Source organism: Micropterus dolomieu, linkage group LG06, assembly GCF_021292245.1.
Source record: "Micropterus dolomieu isolate WLL.071019.BEF.003 ecotype Adirondacks linkage group LG06, ASM2129224v1, whole genome shotgun sequence".
NCBI classification, from domain to species: domain Eukaryota; kingdom Metazoa; phylum Chordata; class Actinopteri; order Centrarchiformes; family Centrarchidae; genus Micropterus; species Micropterus dolomieu.
Genome location: NC_060155.1, coordinates 26,583,523 through 26,602,030, shown reverse-complemented (window position 1 = coordinate 26,602,030; position 18,508 = coordinate 26,583,523). Strand labels below are relative to the sequence as shown.

Genomic DNA, 18,508 nt, shown 5'->3' with positions numbered 1-18,508 from the left:
GGGAGTGAGTGTATAGAGAGGCCGTGGGCAGAACCCGAGGGGAGGCCAGGTTGAATATGACAAGACAAGGGTAACACAAAGGATGACCTTGATGAGGAAAACTCGGCCAGCTCTGACAAAGAAAAGACAAATAAATAAATAAATAAAGAGGCGCACTTCCAGAGGACTGTGTGATCAATTCAAATCTAATCAAGGCTCTAAATACTAAAATGCACTGATTACAATGATATTCATTACCCTAAACTGCAATCCTGGCCAATAACCATGTATTATTAATGGATAGGAGCTGGATTTAGAACAATTGGCATTTAACTTTGTGTCTTAACCTTTCAGCATAAATGTCAAGAAAAATTCTAATAGAAAAAGTTTGAAGTTCATCCAACAGCGATTTCATACATTTCAGCTCAAGTGTGTTTCTTTGCCTATATATATTCAAACCCTGAAACGCAGTGTGAAAGGCGATCACAGATGAGATTTACAAACTTTTTTGGCAAGATTTCACATTTCACGGAGATGCATGATAGAAAATCATGAAAGCTTTGCGAGTCTTGCTTTCGCTTTCCCACACACACACAAACACATACTGTGAATCACAGAGAAAAAGATGTGCCAGTGGCAAGATGCTCCTGTGATGTAATCAGCAGCAGTGCAAGAAGACAAATCTTGTCAGTAAGAAAAGAGCCTTACTCCAAGGAAGTGAATTTTGCCTGGTGGTTTTAATCAAATATGAGGTGCTGTTATCAACATGTAATCTTGTGTGGGGTTCTACATGCTTTCTGGTGAATGTCAGGCATACAAAAGGTATTCTTATTCTTAAAATTGGAAGATGTCAAAATTCTAAACCTACTAAAAAACAAGATGATGGTAAATACAGGATAAAAAGATAAAAAGAGTGTACGGCTGGAATAGAATGTTTATAACGGGCAATTCTGAAATATCCGCACATAACAACCAGTGTTGGGAGTAACGCATTACCAAAGTAACACAATCACAGTAATGTATTGCTTTTTGCTGTAATGCAGTGATAGTAACGCATTACTAAAAATAAATCAATCTCAGTAATGCATTTCAGCGTTACAACGCTTTTAAACCAAAATAAGTGGTGTTTTGTGTTTTTAATCATTCACCAACACCGAGAAACATTTCGGCACCAGAAAAACAAATCCATGAGTAAAAGAGTAACGTTATTTCCTGTTGCGGGAATCCGTCGAGGTTATAGTCAGGGTGCAAACTACTGGGGAGCTCGGCTCCTCTTAACAAGACAGTAGCTGCCCTGATGATCAAGCGTAAATAGATTTCCATAGGCTATGTGTTTGTGCTTTAACGAATTACTTTAATGTTTAGAGAGGCTGCTGTCAGTTCGCCCTGACCGATCCTGTCGGAGTGTCAGGGGAATCAAAAAGCCTAATAAATGACGTTAATGCTGCTGTACCTCGTGCATAAATGCGCACAGCGTCTTTCTTAAAGGTATTAAAACTACAAAAAAAGGACCCCTGTTTAAGAGTGTACACACACTAGGCAATCTGTACCGTGCCCGAGCATGTTTAACCCCCAAAGTCCGGTTCGTTTGACCAGTGTGATTGCTCCATGCCGGTTAACCCATCTCTGTTAAACTGGACTCTGGCACGGTACCATGTAGTGTGATCGTCAACCGTGCCCGAGCATGGAACCCTGCGCGAATAGGCCTATATGCGCAGCACTCTGCAATCAACTACGATTTTAAATAGGCCTAGTAAAAAAATCACATCAATTTGTGGCGGTTGGCACTGATACTGTGGCGGGCCACGACAAACAGATCAATGGGGGGGTGCTCAGGCACAGTACAAGGCAACCGGGCCTAGTGTGAGTACGCCCTAAGACACATCCTCAAGATTAGGTGAAAATGCAGGAGCCACCACGAGGCCCTTAACATTTCAGTTTTTATTGTCATTTAGTGGTGAATATTACCAATCAAATGTGAAACTACTTAAATTACCACAAAGGAATTGCCATAAAATAAAAACCTGGAGTCCCATGGCAGTAGCCCCCTTTAGGTAATCCAGCCTTGGATTCTGTGACCCTTGTAGCAATAGACTCCTTAACCTATAACACCAAAATATATAAACTCGCAAAAAATATCCAGAACAGCACTCTTCAAATCTGTCTTTCTCTTTTGAAACTTCTCTCCTGAGCACCTAAACTCTTGTGTCAGCCATTTCTCCAAAAATGTAAGCATAAATCTGTGGCTTTGATGACAAACGACAGGGGATTGGCTTCAGAGCTGTTGTGATTGGCAGCGGCGACTATTCCACCTTTGGCATTCTCTGTTGTGTTGCATCCATCGTAACATTCACCCATTCAAATACACCGATGTGATGTGTGCATTGCAGATAGCAGTGTCATTATATAGCTGTTAGCAGAGGATGAGAAAGGGTCAGCCTCCTGCTGCCCTTTTAACCTTCACCAATGAATTTCCCTGTCCCTCAGCTCACCCTCTGCCTGGAGAATGCTGAAAAATGGTCATTCATTCACTTGTTAGGTCCTGTTTTAGTTTTTTGTTCTTGCTTTCTGTCTTTAATCCTATAAATTTCTATTGTCTTTTTTTCATCTGTCTAACTCTCTACTGTCTCTTTTTCTCCTTCATTTTTCTTTGTCAGTCTTCTCTCTTTTGCTCCATTATCTCTCAAGCTCCATCTTGGGGGAAATCTGCTTAGCAGCCTTGAGCATACTTGCTTTCCAATTAAATCAAGATGTATTTGCCTTTCAAAAGCCTCCCTTTCCTCACTCTTCTCCCATCGGAATAATTGATGGAGGTCTCTGGCCTCATGATGAATGGCTTCCAAGCCCACAGATGAATAGAAAGATGAATGATTTCACCCCTGCGAGGGCCAGAAACGGCTGGAACAAGGAGTGCTGACATTGTGACAAATACACTGACCATAGCAACCAAACCTGGCCAAATCGGCAAGGGATGGAGGGGTGGCATGCGTTCATCGCGTCTCAACAGACATTCCTCATGCCAAAGCCGATGCACGTCTGTCTACCCCATGGACAATTACCTGAGCCTTGCAATTAACTGCAGACACAGCGATAATGCAGCAACCTGCCAGGAGACGTGTGGACGTGGCGGAGAGCCAGCTATCTGGGGCTGGAGAGCTCTGCCTTGGACGGGTGTGTTTGTACACTCAGTGGAAATGTGGAGGCCAGGAGAACAGGTGCAGTAAGGTGAGAAGATGCCCCAGGTGACTTCATGTGGACGGTGCCACTACTTTCCTGGCCAAGACTTCTAAGCTGAAACAAGTTTTTCCTCTGCCTTCACACAACTCGCTGTCATACTGCTGAGAGGTAGCAAATGTTTATAAGAACGAATTCAATGAGTATATGACGGGCCATCTGTTTAAAAGGGCCAATAAGTAAGACTGCCACTGCCCTGTAGAACATAATGACCGTAATACATCCTCATAGGGGGTGAAAGGATTCTTGATCAGTACCAATGACTCAATGATTATGTTGCCAGCTGGCTTTAAAGAACTTTCTGGACTGCAAATTTGCTCCTTCCTATGTCAGAAAAGTAAATAACCATTGTTATCTTCAGCATGAAAGTAGATTGAGACATGTCTGGGAATTAGGGGACCCAAGCAAGAACATTTTTGCGGGCACAGTTCAGGCATCTTAGTTGGTAGTATTATCAAGCTGTGCTCCGGTCAATTCAACACTAACTTCAACCACTGTGGATGATCTTTACTAGTAAGAGACAGCGAAATTCGTTTCCCTGTTTTGCTTATGGAGATCCACATTTAGTATTTTTTTTATCTCCCCTGCTCACATCTGATTAACTGAAAGTAGAGCTGTTCGTCAAGAATCAGTGCCTTGGATTCATCGTCTTGAAGTGAATCATTCTGTGGGTAGCGTGGTAGTGAGTCCTTCTGGGTGCATTGTTGGGAACAACTAACCATTAGCCACTTTGCCAGATATGGAGCAACATTAGCATTCAGTTGTAGTTGTGTTTCTCACCCCCTGATGAATGCAAGTCTAATATTTACTCTTCTTTTTGCTCTGTTTTGCTGTCCACCAACTCTTGAGCAGAAGAAAAATCTGGTTCTTTAGCTGCTAAATGCTCCATTATTTTTTATGCTGTTTGGTGCTAAGTAGGTGACGTACAGTAGGTTTTCACACCTTACAACAGCAAAGTTGAAGTCTATAAAACAAAAACAATGAGCTTAAAGATGCTAAAATGCTCCCTAGTACCGCAGGGGGAGTTGGGTGATAATTCCGTGGGTTTCCAATGAGCGACCACTTTGATACAAAGTCATTGTTTCAACGTTAATATAATAATATTGTTTATAGCAGCTTGAAAGACCAACAATTTAGTTTAAATATCCAGCTGCAAGGATTTCCAGTGATTAAAGGCTGCTCCAACAGAGCCTGTTCCAGGGCTATTGTACTTGAATTCATTTTATAATAAGCAGCTTTGGTTGTTTTGTTTACCCCATGTGTAAAAAAATAAATAAAATAAATGGCCAAAATATGAACTCTACTATGTAACACATTTGTTAGGCCTGAAGCACCACTAGGATGCGCTGAGTGAACGCTTGTCAGCTTTCATGAGTCATTTATATGATACTTGCATCATTTCTGACAAGGCGGTGGAACACTGTCAGTTTACTGAGAAACTTCTTAAAAATAAAAGACCTCCAGGATAACGCCTTCTTTCCTCACGCCATCCGACAACATAACACTGTGTTAGGAGGAAGCTATTGTCAGAAATTGAATCCTTTACTTGCCTACAAAAGTTGGTAGACACATTGGATCTAAATTCATTATTTTGCTTTAGCTGTTACAAAGCCCATCAAAATCTTCAACTAGATAGCAAGGCATTATCAAAAAGTCTTGTCATGTTTGTTCAAGCAGAATTGTTCAAGGAAAGCAACATTCAATCTGAGCATGACATTCATTCATTACCTTGAAAATGGTCATCCGACAAAATAATTGAATACGACATCCACTTGGTGACTTGGTGAGTTTTTCTTCTGCATCTCACAAATATTTCACTTATTTAAATTCAATGGACCAATTGCTTGTTACAGTATTGTAATAAGAATGGTTGAGGGAAATAAAAATGTTCACCTTTAAATCAAGGTATCAAGCCTAAAGGTAAATGTGTTTCAGTTCACTATTATCAGCTGCCTCAGCCTTGGGGTTCAGAGTGAGAACTTTGTGAAGTTTTTGGGGAACATCATGTATCATAGTTTTTTAAACAGTTAAAATAGCCAGGCAGTTTTCCCCTGCTTCCAGTCTTTATGCTAAGCTAATTATCTATTGGATGTAGCTTCATTTTTAGCATTTAGAGAAGGGTAACAATCTTCTCATCAAACTTTTAGCAAGAAAGCGAGCCCCCTCCATGGTCAAGACTTTTGTGGGTGAAAAGTCAATAGACTGAAGTCAGTTGTTGTCTACGTTGAACTGTTAGTGTGGGTGGATATAATAAATAAGGGATAAATAATTGCAATGTTTAATACTTTCACTGCCAGCAGAATGTGATTTTCACTCCTGCCCCATCCCACTCCAACAACAATACTCCTGTCCAGTCCCAATCCCAAAAGAATGACTCTCATCCCATCCCGTTCCCAATAACATAAAAAAAAAATCTGATCTTTCTTTATTATTATTTAAAAACAGAACTATAATTCCTGTTCTGCTCGCACTTATTGAGTTTTTTCCTGTCCAGTCCCAGTCTCTTGCTAACTAGTGAAATTGACTCCCATCCCATAGGAATCCCACAGGAATCTTGTGACCCACATGATTCCTGAAAAAATGTCAGCCTCTTTGCGCTGGAAAAAATCATGGGAGCTGATGATTTTTGAATACTCACAATCAAATTGCCGTTAAACTTAATAAACTTAAAATAACACAAGTTTCAATTTCTAACAACGCATTGTGTACTTATTTATCTTTGAATATGGACAGTAAATTCCAAGGACACGGACTCCAGATTTTATCTTTTCTATATGCTGGATTGTCACATCTTTCAACATCCCTTTTCTTTGGACCCCCACATCGTACTTTTCATATACTTTCTAGCATCATGCATAAGTTAATTTCCAGCACTAGTTCGGAACAGAGTGAAAACTGCACCGCTGTGCCCCAGAGTACATTGTGTGCTTCTATGGCACCAAGCTGGAAGCTTTGAAATGATATCTCAATTCATGATATTACTCTTCAATAAAAGCTTATGGCTGCAGCAGCAAAGGCCCAACACAGAAGCATGAGAGGAGAAGTGCTGCTGTGTCAGTCTCTGTTCTGGACCGTGTGCACTGTGAGCCCAGGGGTGATGTAGGGATAAAAAGGTTTGAGCTGTGCACAAAGAGGGGGGACAGAGGGAGGACAGGGGCTCAGGGATGTGACAGCAGAAGATCCATTTAGATTAGACGGTTTTAATATCCTCTGAAGTTTCCAATAAACAGCAGTTGGAACCACTGCCATCATTTGATTGTCCATCACCTTGGACGTAACCTCGGTTGATGTGGTTTTGAATTGTTGCCCTGACTGACCTTGTTTCTCCGCTGTTATAACAATAACAAGAGATACACCCGTCCTGCAATCTGCTGCTTTCTACACTGTAAGGCAGTTCAGAGGCAGTTATACAGGTGGCTGGAATAAGCTTAGCCAGCAGGGTGCCTGAATGGAGCATTTCCTGGAAATGTGCTGAAATATAATTATTAATTTCTTTCTCTTTATTGTGGTACTCTGGTGCACTCCAAACACGAAGAAAAATGTTATTACTCATGCAGCTCTATACAATTCCTGCATGTTCTACCACTTAAATACCAGCCCTGAGATATAAAAAGAGAAATATAATTTTCTGCTTCTGACAAAATGTTTTTTTTATGTAGTCAGACTTTCTACTAAGCTGTTTTTTCCACCCTAACCAACTAGTCAATCAAACATGCATGCCTCTGATTGCTCTGCATAATTTCAAACATTTAGAGTACAAAACTGTAAAACTAAGCTAAACAAAGTGAGGTCAAACTTAGCAGAAAATGAGGCGTCCAGATGGATGGATACAAATCCTTGGCTTTCTGGAATGGCTTGATATTTAAGCAAGCCAAGATTTTCCTTCTTTTTCCCTCAGTTTATGTGTTGATGACAGCTGTTTCAGGCAGGACGGCTGTGTGCTGTTCAAACATTACTGCCATGTACAGCACTGGTACTGAAGAGAGCAGCGAGGTGGCTTCTGATGCCACAGATTAATGAATCCCGACAGTGGTGGTCCAACCATGCTATCAGTAATGAATGAAGATCTTTAAAGCTAGCTTTAAGATATAGACAATATGGTTTTTTTTTATATCTGAAAACACTAAAGCACACACTGCATGGGGTCAATAGCCCAAGGCTGCGAGATCAGAATGCAGTCCAAATGATGAATTTTATTTTGGTCTCTGTTTTATTATTCTTCGCTTCTGATTCCCCTGACAAGACAGTATGGCAAACAACCAAGCAAAGAACAACAAAAATGTGAAATTATACATTATACAAAAAATCTATAATAATGTTGCTGAGAAACAAGGTATCCTCACTTGTTACTATGACTTGTGTGAAAATGTAACAAAATCTAACAAGAAAGGCTTTAGAAACATAATGCCACTATGGTAAAGAACTCCACAGGTCTGAAGACATGTATCAAAACGAATTATTAGAATCCCTACCCAAACATAAGGTGTTAAAATAAAGGAAAAACTAAATGAGACTTAACCCAAAAGCGACTTGAGGACAGTCGCAGTCATCGGAAAAAGGCCTGAGGATAATTTGACCAGCTACTGTCAACCCAAGCAAACCAAAAGCAACCCCGTTTTCTACAAATTACATTTATATATTACTTTGTATTGCCAAATATATAATGACAGAAAACGTATTTGCATCTTGGATTATGTTCCTTGGCAATTTTCGATTACGGAAAAAGGCGCTTTTTATTTCTGACATGTATGGAGGTCAGGATGTATGATGGCCTTACAAAGTGGGCCCATGTCCACCAAAGCGTTTTTTTCTGACGCCAGCGTCTTTTTTCAATTAATTCCAATGGGAGCGCCGCGTTTTTACGAGCTGATAAAAACACCAGCAGCTTGACGAGGCGCTGAGCGTTGTTTTCTGGTCGCCGAGAGTTGAAAAATGTTCAACTTTGGGAAAAACGCTGCGCTCGTCACTGTCACTGTTTACTCAGCTGTCCAATCACAGTAGAGGAAGGGCGGGACACCATAGCAACGGTTACAATGCTGGAACAGAGCTTTGTCCAACCTGAGCTATTGGACCAAACAGTGGTACTCGCCGAGATGTTTCCTCGCCCACAAACTCTCATGAACCCACATACGGCGAGTCCGTCCTCTCTCTCTACCTGCTTCAGCCTTCTCTTGATACAGAGCAAGGGCCAGAGCAAGTACTGTACTCTGTGTTGACGTTTTTACATCCAGTAAAGTTAGGTAGAACTATTTGCTACAACGGATTTCATGTACCATAGCAACCAGAGCAGTTTGAAAAAAATGCCTCGCCTCAAAAACACCTGCTAGCGCTTCCTGCTGGCCGTTTTCAGAAGAGCAGCTGGCGTTTTCAGCTGGCAAAAAACGCTTTGGTGGACAGGGGGCCTTAGGCAACAAAAGCAGTTTGGGACAGTAGTTTTGAAGTATACACATCAAGTCACTGTTATCAGAATCATAAAAAAGTTTAATCATGCTATCTACATGGAGGCCAATATGAATAACGTGAGTGGCATCAAGCAACTTTCCACTCTCACCCTAACCATGACAAACTGTCCCAAACATTGTAAATGACTGCTAAAATGTCAGAAAGTAAACACCTCGGGCTACGCAAACAGAATTTCACATTGGTTCTCGAGCCCTGAGAGGCTGAATTGTTTTGAGTAATGAAGATTTCCGACAGGCCATGATGAAGCATGATCGCATAGCTGTGAGCTAGTAGAGTGAACTATGAAATATGGTTTCATACCTGTGAGGTATTCTGGGTCTGGCACAGGGTCCGACAGCTCCTCGTGGCACTGAACCTCCGTTGGCACCGATGCCACCACCATGCCATCTGGGAGCTGCTGCTCGATGCCTCGGGCAAAGTTCTTCTGCCTGGTTTTAAGAGAGACAAGACAACAGGGGGTCTCATTTAAAAACAGAACACTCAGTCATCCAACATAGGAAGAGGAGAAAAGTGGGAAGCAGAGATGCAAGTAGGATTGATAAAAGGAAACAAGTATGTACTATGATAAAAGGGAGGTAATTAGGACAGATAATGTGAAGGTAGGGGGATAAAAGGTCTTGTCTTGTTGGAGAACCTCATCGACATGACAGAGATCAGTGAAATGTTGCTTCTCTTTTGGTGTTCTTTTCATTGACGAGTCTAATGACTGGTGGGGAAGGCAGCTAGTTAATGGTGTGGGTAGATCCATGACCAACGGTGGGAGTGGAAATCAGGCACATACACAGGCACCCAGATTCATGATTGAAATTTGAAAAAAATAAATTAAAAGAGAGATTCATTCTTTTGCACAGCTATAAATCTGAAACATAGACTTTACAATTTACACATGAACCCAAAACGTGGTTCATGCATCTGGCCCCAGGTGGTTTCCAGACCATCAAAACAAAAAGTAATAAGATTAAATGAAAGTGCAAATTGTACAGTAGCACGTTCATGCTATGATACCCATTTGGAAACATGTGATATCACCAAATAATTTAACAAACTGGATTTTACCAAGTTCTCAACATTGTACCATTTAAAATTAAATATTTGTAGATGTAGTGACATTGCATGTTGATAGTGATGTAGTTCCATGAAGCATTTTATTTATGTATAATTTATGTATATTTTATATATAACATGTTTTCTCTAAAAATATCAATCTTTTCAGAATGACAACCTTAATTATATGCTGTGGTGACAGAAGAAGGTAAAAGTGAAGGGAAATGAAGCAATAATGAATAAAGGCTGAGAGGACGGAGTACATCAAATATGGATAAATAAGTTTGCTTCTCATAAGTGGCAAATTGCAAAGCAATACTTTCTGGCACATCATTAAGGGTAAATCGATACATACTAACAATTATGCAGGCCTGTGCAGTGTATTGAAGAGACAACGTTTCACATAAAGCCCGTCATTTTTCATTATGTTGATTGTTCTGCTGCAACGTGACTCATCTTCAGTCTGAGAGCTGATGTCCTCATTTGTCTGTTGCTGCAAGTGACTCTTGGTTGAACTCATTCATTTTGTCCGCTCCATCATTCTTTGTCTCAATGCCAGTTCACAACAAGGTTCCACAACAAAATGACTTCAATAAATCAGTAACTTAAGTCAGTCAGGTGTCTCAAGACCAAAGCTGATGAGAATATATCTTTATTTTACTCCCGTAGGGATCCGTAGGCCTCTGATTATTTTGTCTCCAGACTCATTCATAATTGTTAAATGTACTAAGCAACCTTGTACATTAGAGCCTCCCTTAGGAAGCTAGAAATGTTTGTTTTATTAAATACTGCCACTTAAAGCTGCATATGTTGTTTTTAATGGCCACTTGGGGAAAAAAACTCCACAACAACCTAAAAATCTGTTTGACATATTACAGTCTTATAAGGTTGATGATAACTAACATGTTAGCAATCAATTTCCTGTTTATACAACTAGCAGACATGGAGCAACACTAGCATTCTAGCTCTTTAGAAACCGCATGCCTCATTATGTTCACCAGCTAGTTGTTAACTTTGTCAGTCACAGGTAGCATACCGTGTGCTTATAAGAGGTTTTTCATTAAAAACAGCTGCCTCCTGCAACTAGAAACAGGGCTGAAAGCAGTAAGAGTAACAAAAGAGCTTGCATCATACCGGTTATAAACAACCCAATTATTTAGGCAGATTATCCAAACCACTTTAGAAGTAAAACTACAAGTGGATGCACTCAAAATGTTGATAATAATCCCTCTTGGCACAGACAGTCGGCCTGTAAACTGCGATGGATGTTTGGTAATAATTTTTTATTTATTTTCCAAGTAAATTTATGTAACATGTTCTTTTTTCTTTAAACTTGTCAGATGGACTGCCCACAGTAACACCACATTTTAGATAGATCTCAGCAGCTAATTCTGTCACGGATATTGATAGGAATGAGGGCCTAAAGAGAATTACCCTTCAACAAATCATCAGTAATCTGCAACTAGCATACTCAGGCCACCAACACGGCTGGTCTGTAAGACTCTGTATCAAAGTATATGGGAGAGAAACGAAAACATGCTGTCAGTCTAAACATCTCTGGATGAATGACTCATTTGGTGCTGTTTATTTTAGTCTCAAATTTCAAATAATCCCTTCCTGTATGCTGAAAATATTTCCCGCCAGTAGCCAAATCTGACACCAGTTATTACATTAATCAATGAGATCTAGAGCATCGCGATGCGCCTAAATGGATGTTGTTCTCAGTTGCAACCCCTTTTAAGACAAATTTATTTCTACTAAAAATCCGTGATAAAAGCCTTGTGCCTCCAAAACATACATAGCAGTGGCCTGAAAAAAAAGGTGATGAAAATGAAAGGTCCTCATGGTTCACACTGGTGACTCTTTTCCTGTTAACATACAGCATTTGATTCATTCTGTGTTCTGGGGCTAAGCTATGAGAATAAAAAAAAATACTCAAATATTTACAAATCACAAACTGTTGCCTTTGGGAAAGTCACAGCTTGAGAACAACAAAAGCCACTGGCTGGAAACAGCGCTGGAGCTGTTGTGTCAACTACCACTATTCAAATGACATTTTATTTGCATGGTCATGGCGTGGCCAGGGGTGTAACGGTAATTAGAAGGAAATCAGGCTCATAAAAACAATAAAAAGTTTGCTGCTGGTGATGTGAAACAGCACTTATCGGCTGATATGGGTGGGTGCACCAGGCACAGTGAGCCTCTGGAGTGGAATAATGTAGAATAATTTTTTCTAAAGTGGAATATACACTGTCCCTGCTCTGTTTGTTACATATATGTATGAACTGGCATGAAACACAGTTTATTTCCCCGTCACTAGATTCGTGTCATAGAACAAAGAGAAGGTTGGTAGGGGTTTTATTGACACTGGAGTCAAACATTGTCAGTTTCCGCTGAAAGCAATTATGCATGTTTTTAGTTAGTTTAACACAGCACACAAATTGGGAATGTAATGAATCTTTGTTTTTTGCTAAAGACAGATGATTTTTTCTCCCTCTCTTAGATGCATGTTATGCGGAAAATGGGCTGAGTTCCTATTGCTGGGTTCACATCTGACAATTGTCATCTGTAATTTTGTTGTATGATGACTTGTAACAATTAACAGCCATCTGGCACTGTATTATGAATCATTTTCTTACATGTTACACTGCCAAAACTTACTGAAGACACATTTCTTGTAGTAAGCGCTGTGATGAAGCAGCCACATGTTTGATAAATTATTGAAATATAACAAAACAGAAGGACACTTTTCCTGTTTTCCTCACGATGATCCCCCTGACTATGACTGAACAAACTCACACCACCACACCATCTCAGAAGCATTTCATATTTGAGGGCGTGTTAGCGGAAGGGCAAGAAACAGCAAGAGGGAGAGAAAAAAATAAAAGAGAGATGCCTACACAAAGTAGTTCGGGTAGGGGGATTGTCAGGTGGGAGCGTGGTCTTAATCATTGATCCCAAGCAGCCACCAGAATGAGAACAAAGGGCACTAAAATATTCATTAAAACCTGCTCTGAGCTTGTCGTGTGAGAGAGGAATCGAGAGGAGGAGGGGAGGAGAAGAGGGAGGGCATTGTTGGGAGTAATGAGAGGAGGTTAGCTTTTTAACATCTCATTACTGGAGTCTACTGGCTCCCACAGAGACACGAAGATAGAGACCCCGTCACTGAGCTCTGTAATCTGAAACCAGATCATATCATGCCTGGCGCTCCCGAGATGTCACAGTGAGGACCTCCATCCTGGGGCACTGGGGCTCATATCTCATGTTGCTTTGCAACCACAATCATCTTGTGCCCCACAAGTCTGCTGCCAATGTCAATGATACAACAGGACTTTACGTACTAGGAAATCAAATAAATAAGCCTTGCGTTTTTTTTGAAATGATCATAACAAGAAGCAGGAGGGGAAGTTACCTGCACAGGGTGGGCGGGGTGTACTTCCCTTTCTGAAAAACATGAGAAGCATTTGAGGGCTGCTAAGCTTGACAGATGAACCGTGAGGGAGCCGTGCTGGGTGGAGCGAATCAAACCAGCACTGTGTGTGTGTGTGTGTGTGTGTGTGTGTGTGTGTGTGTGTGTATGTGCACGTGTGTGTGCATGCACGTGTGTGTGTTGTAGACTGTATATAAAGATCTTGCGCTGGTGACGTCATTTGGAGCCACAGCCTGCGCAGTGGGGATCAGGGTTGGAGCCGCGGTATTGAGATCCCGCCCTTACCAAGCTCAGCTTCAATCATGATGTGAACCTCCCACTTTATAGCATCAGATAACTATTTAAAGCAACATTATGTGTTCATTTTATTTTAAAATAACAGGTACAAAATCAGGCCCAGAGCACCTGTAACTGTCACGGTTCTGGGGTGTTGGTGTTCATCTTAACTTGTTTCTGTTTTACTTTGAAGTTGTTCTGTCGTCGTCTTGTTTTACTTACTCCTGTATATGTAAGTGGTTGTCTTCCTGTTGTTAGTCGCCAATTCATTGTTTTACCAGAGTGTCTACCTGTGTTTCTGCAGATGTCTCATTTGCCAGTCACGTCTCTCGTGTTTCACAATGTTTTGTGGATTATACCCTTTCGTCTAAATTTATGCTCTGTTGTGTGGATTCATCAATTACTACATGTGTGTTTTCAGACATACGTTGTTTGTCTCAAAAAAATTAACACTTGAACGTGCATCTGCATGATAAAAATGGCCGAAAATGGCAGAGGACATCTTTAGGAAAAATGTCCATGTGTGTGATGACACAGCTGAAAGGACTCGGCTATCCAGTGGACAGGTCTTCCTCAAACTTACTGCGGCCATGTGTGTATGTATAAAAGTGTAAGCATGCCCTGGCAATTTTTCTATGTGTGTGTTTGTATTTTGCTGCTTGGCACCTGCTCACACTACTTCCTGCTTCCCTTTTATTCTTCCTCTTTCTGCTGCTGGTCCACACAGTCTAAAGAGAGAGACCTTACGGGGGCCTCAGAGAAGAACAATTTTTCACCCAAACCAGTCCTTTTTTGGCCAGAAATAAATAAAACATTAGCAGTCAAATCTTTCATGTAGAGGGATTATTTACAATTCTTTTTATTTTCTGTGCATGAAGAGAAGCAGGATGGAGAGAATAATAAAACATACTTGATGATTAGTCCTATTGCAGCTGGGGGAAACAAAATTCAATGAGCCAAAATGATGCTATGTGTTTGGAGGAAGAAAAAACAACAAACCTCCACTGATGATTACATAATATTCAGATTTGACTTTTCATCGTCAGTGAGTGATGGCAACAGATGCTTTGTGCCACTCCAGAGCAGTGGGGTAGGGGCTTTTGTAGAAGTGCCAGTGAAAATCACATAAAGGTTTCCTTATTATCCCTCCCTCCCTCCCTCTCGCTTGCTTTCTCTCAAGGGCAAACAGTCCATCTAATAAGGATATGGGAGGACACGGGCCACCGTGCTGTTTCACTTGCATATTTTAGTTACCACTGACTAAGTCGATGACTGCACTTCTGAATTTACAGAATTTTTCAAAGTTTGAAAGCCGCTCTGACTAGAGGTCATCTAACACACTGCCAGGTAACTCCACAGTGTTACTGTCTAGTGGGAGTGGAGGGAGTGGGAGTGATGAAGAGATCCAGACACTGATAGCCTTCTCAAAGCCTCCGAGATTTTTCAAAGGAAAAATTCTATTTGAGCTTATAAATCTGTGGTACGGCATTGCATTTAAAAGGAAAAGAGCCCTCTTCCCTCCTGCAGTTGTTTAATATCTGAAGAGTACTCCAACAGCTTAGTTAATGGATCTTGCAACGGCAAAATTGATGTAGCAGAAGTCCAGATGTCCTGACTTTTAGTGCCTAACATGGGTTAAGTACCAAAATTGCTGGATCCTACATTTCCCATAATTACTTTGGATCCTATTCCCATTTTGTTAAATACCCAGATTTTCTCTGGCACTAACACAACTCTTATCAAACCCTTTTCATTAGCAAAAAGCAATGTACACATTCAGTGTCAACACTCTTGTGATGTTAGCCAGTTTCTTTTTTTAGTCAGCGCTGACAGTCACTTCAACTCGCTAAAACGACAAACATAACCCGCATCAGATTATGAGGTGCTGCTAATTAAAATTAATTCTGTGAGTAACTTGGCTGTTGTCTGATCAATGGGCTGTCTGCAAGAAGGTATCTGTACTTGCCAAAGACTGTTTGTGAGGGGAAAGACAAATCACTCTGCAACACCACTCAGCGGCTGTGAGTGTTTTTGAAGTCCAACATGACAAACAGAGTAATGAGTCAACCCAACTAAAACGATCTATCAATTACAGAAGTCTGAATCTCAAAGTTAAACTTTTATGCCTCATCATATAGATAATTGAAAGGCATACTGAGCACACACACACACACAGCCAAGACAAGCAAACAGGGTAAAGCATGGCTTCGGCTAGGCTCCTAAAGCTTGATTTATGCTCTTGCGTAGAGTCTACGCAGGCATTTAGAAGTATAAATTACACTTGAATCCACTTTTTGCTGCATGGAACTTTGAATCGTGTGTTAACAAAATTCAAAAGACAAATCACACTCATCAAGCCTTTGACTTATCAATAGCCATGTTTCCAGAGTTTATGCGCATTTTGAAGTATCGCATTAGAAAAGGTTGATGGAAACAGCAAAATTCGAAAAAACGTCCTTAATTCCGCAAAAAAATTTTTACGTTCACTTGAGGTGGTTTTTGCCTTTTGAGTTAATGCGCTTATTGGGAGATGGAAACACTTTTGCCAAATAAGTTCTGAGGCAGCGAACTTGTAAATCACGTCTAATCAGCTGTTTCCGCTGTCTGCGTCTTGCCGGATATTCCCATAATGCACAGACATGGCTAGCAAACTGTCCGCTTGAAACACATTCCTGAGGATCAATGATCCATATTTTACAGTTTACATTTCTCAGGTTGTACTGATTGTGAAAAAAATAGTAATTTCAACTCTAAATAAAATAACTAAGTTTTAGTTATTTCAAAATTTAGCTACCAAAAATGTATTTTAAAGGGGATTTGATACCGAATTCAAACCAGCAGTGTCTTTTGATATATCCTCCCTGTCTGGTAAATGCCCATTTCTGTCAAGCTCATCGCCCCCAAGTCACAAGTTTCTAGTTTCCAAGCCCGAGAGCGATTACTCAAGTGATATATCTTGAATAATTTTCTCGACTCCTTCAGAGCCACAGAAGATATTAAACTGTTTTCACAGGTTGAGTAGTGCTGATTTATTGACATGTTCAATCTGTGGAATGCCCCATTTACATTTAATCCTTTTGCCATGTAACATTTTTTATGTTAATGCAACTTATTGAAGAGCCTAATCGGATATATCTTTGAAATACAGCGTTGCAATATGAACCTCATTTCCCATTCAGTCTAAGCACCCATTTATACTGACCAGCACCACACTCAGTCTTGCTGTGCAACATTAAACATCTGCCACATGTAACGAATTGTTCTACCGTTTCATTTGTGTTTAGTTTTGAAATAACTCTTATTCACTACTTACTTCAAACCCCTGATGGATCTTAGGTGTTGAATTGTGATGCTCTCTTCCCCTACCTTTCGGTCATTCTACATTCAAGCATTCATCTAGTCCAATTAGGTTCAATTTCAGCACACTGGCTCCTGGTCAGTTTAAATTAATTTGCTGCCATCTCTTATAATTAGGCCTTGCATTAACCATGCCTCCCAAAAGAGTCTCCCTTCCTCTTCCACCACCTCATCTGCACAGGAAGCATTTGGTGCTCTCCAAAGTCTGCCTCGGACACTCCATTCACAAGCACTTTCAAATGAGTCAAATCAAATCTTGATGATATTAACTTTCATGCTTCACCCGCCCCTCCCTCTCCACGACTCCAGCGGTGGATCCCTAAGTGGGAGAGTTGCCTCCGGGGCGGCGGAATCCATACACAGCCCAAATTAAATTCCTGGGCCACGGCTGACTTTGCTGACCTTCTGGCTTCCTGAGTTCAGTGGAAATGATTGCAGCATGTGGACAGTGATAATTAACAACCTTCAAAGTACTCTGCTATCCACATCAAACCCTGTGCAAATCATGAAAGGAACACGGCATCTCTTTGGACCTGTTTGGCCTAATATCTTTAAGCTTCTCCAAAAAGGTGAAGGAAGGTTTTTTTTTAGTATTTCTTCTCCTCGGAGTATTTGCCTAAGACTAGTGGAAATGTCTTGTGTTTAATAGAGGACAATCCCTGACAGTGGCAGGCTTTACTATCATGCTTATTTTTTTATTGGGAGGAATTTGACATAAAATCTACCTGACACCGCCTTACCACATAATGAAATAACCTTTAAATATATTAATTCAATCTGATATGCTTTTACAACACATTTACCTCCTGATTATTTATGCACTACAACAGTTCCCCTTTTACCACTGTGTGATTTTAACTATATACCAACCTGACAGAGTCTGAAAGGTTGTGTTGCATACCGCTTTGGAAACTAACACCACTATCAACAATAGCAGTAAAAGGGAGTTTGGGTACAATTCAATGCACCGTAACTGTCAGAATGGCACAGCAGGCATCTCAGTGGAAGACATTTGACTGAATAACTTACAATCCACTGTCACAGCAATACCACTATAAATGTATATCTCTCAACAGCCAGCAAATGATTACAAAAACATTTTATAATTAACATCACTGCCTATGGCAGGCAAGGGCAAATATTCAAGATTTTAATGGGAACTAAATTAAATGCATGAAAACATTTCAAGACCTGACGATACCCTGCTGTTATAAACTAACATTGCAGTTATCAAGACTCAGTCTGTTGAATTGAGTCAATTCTCAATATGCAAACTTAGTAGGTGGAGCTTGTGGACTGGTCAACAATCATGGCCTCTCCAAGAGGCGAAGGTAAATTGCACAGATTGCATTTACAGCTGGCAAATGCAGGTAAATGTAAATGCTCCGTATTTGTATAGCGCCTTTCTAGTCTTTTTCGACCACACAAAGCGCTTTTACACTACATCTGCATTCACACACAATTCATACACTGAGCCTAAGTGCTCAAACTAACATTCACACACATTCACACACTGGAACAGCCGCCAAGGGCAATTCGGGGTTCAGTTCAGTATCTTGCCTAAGGACACTTCGACATACAGCCTGGCGGAGCCGGGATTGAACGGCCAACCCGTTCTACCTCCTGAGCCACAGCCGCCCCCTGATCACAACAAAGCCAGACCACCAATCCAATATTATTTCCATTGCAATGTGTTCTGGGGCACCTTGTATCAAGAGTTAAAGC

General features: G+C 40.7%; 1 protein-coding gene across 1 annotated transcript in view; it reads right to left on the bottom strand.

The window, feature by feature from the left end:
* astn1 (astrotactin 1) overlaps nt 1-18,508 on the bottom strand; it is a 398,026-nt gene that overhangs the window by 195,289 nt on the left and 184,229 nt on the right. The window contains exon 15 of the mRNA XM_046052123.1: nt 8,977-9,104. Coding sequence (XP_045908079.1) covers nt 8,977-9,104 — 128 coding nt within the window. The remainder of the gene's footprint in view (nt 1-8,976; nt 9,105-18,508) is intronic.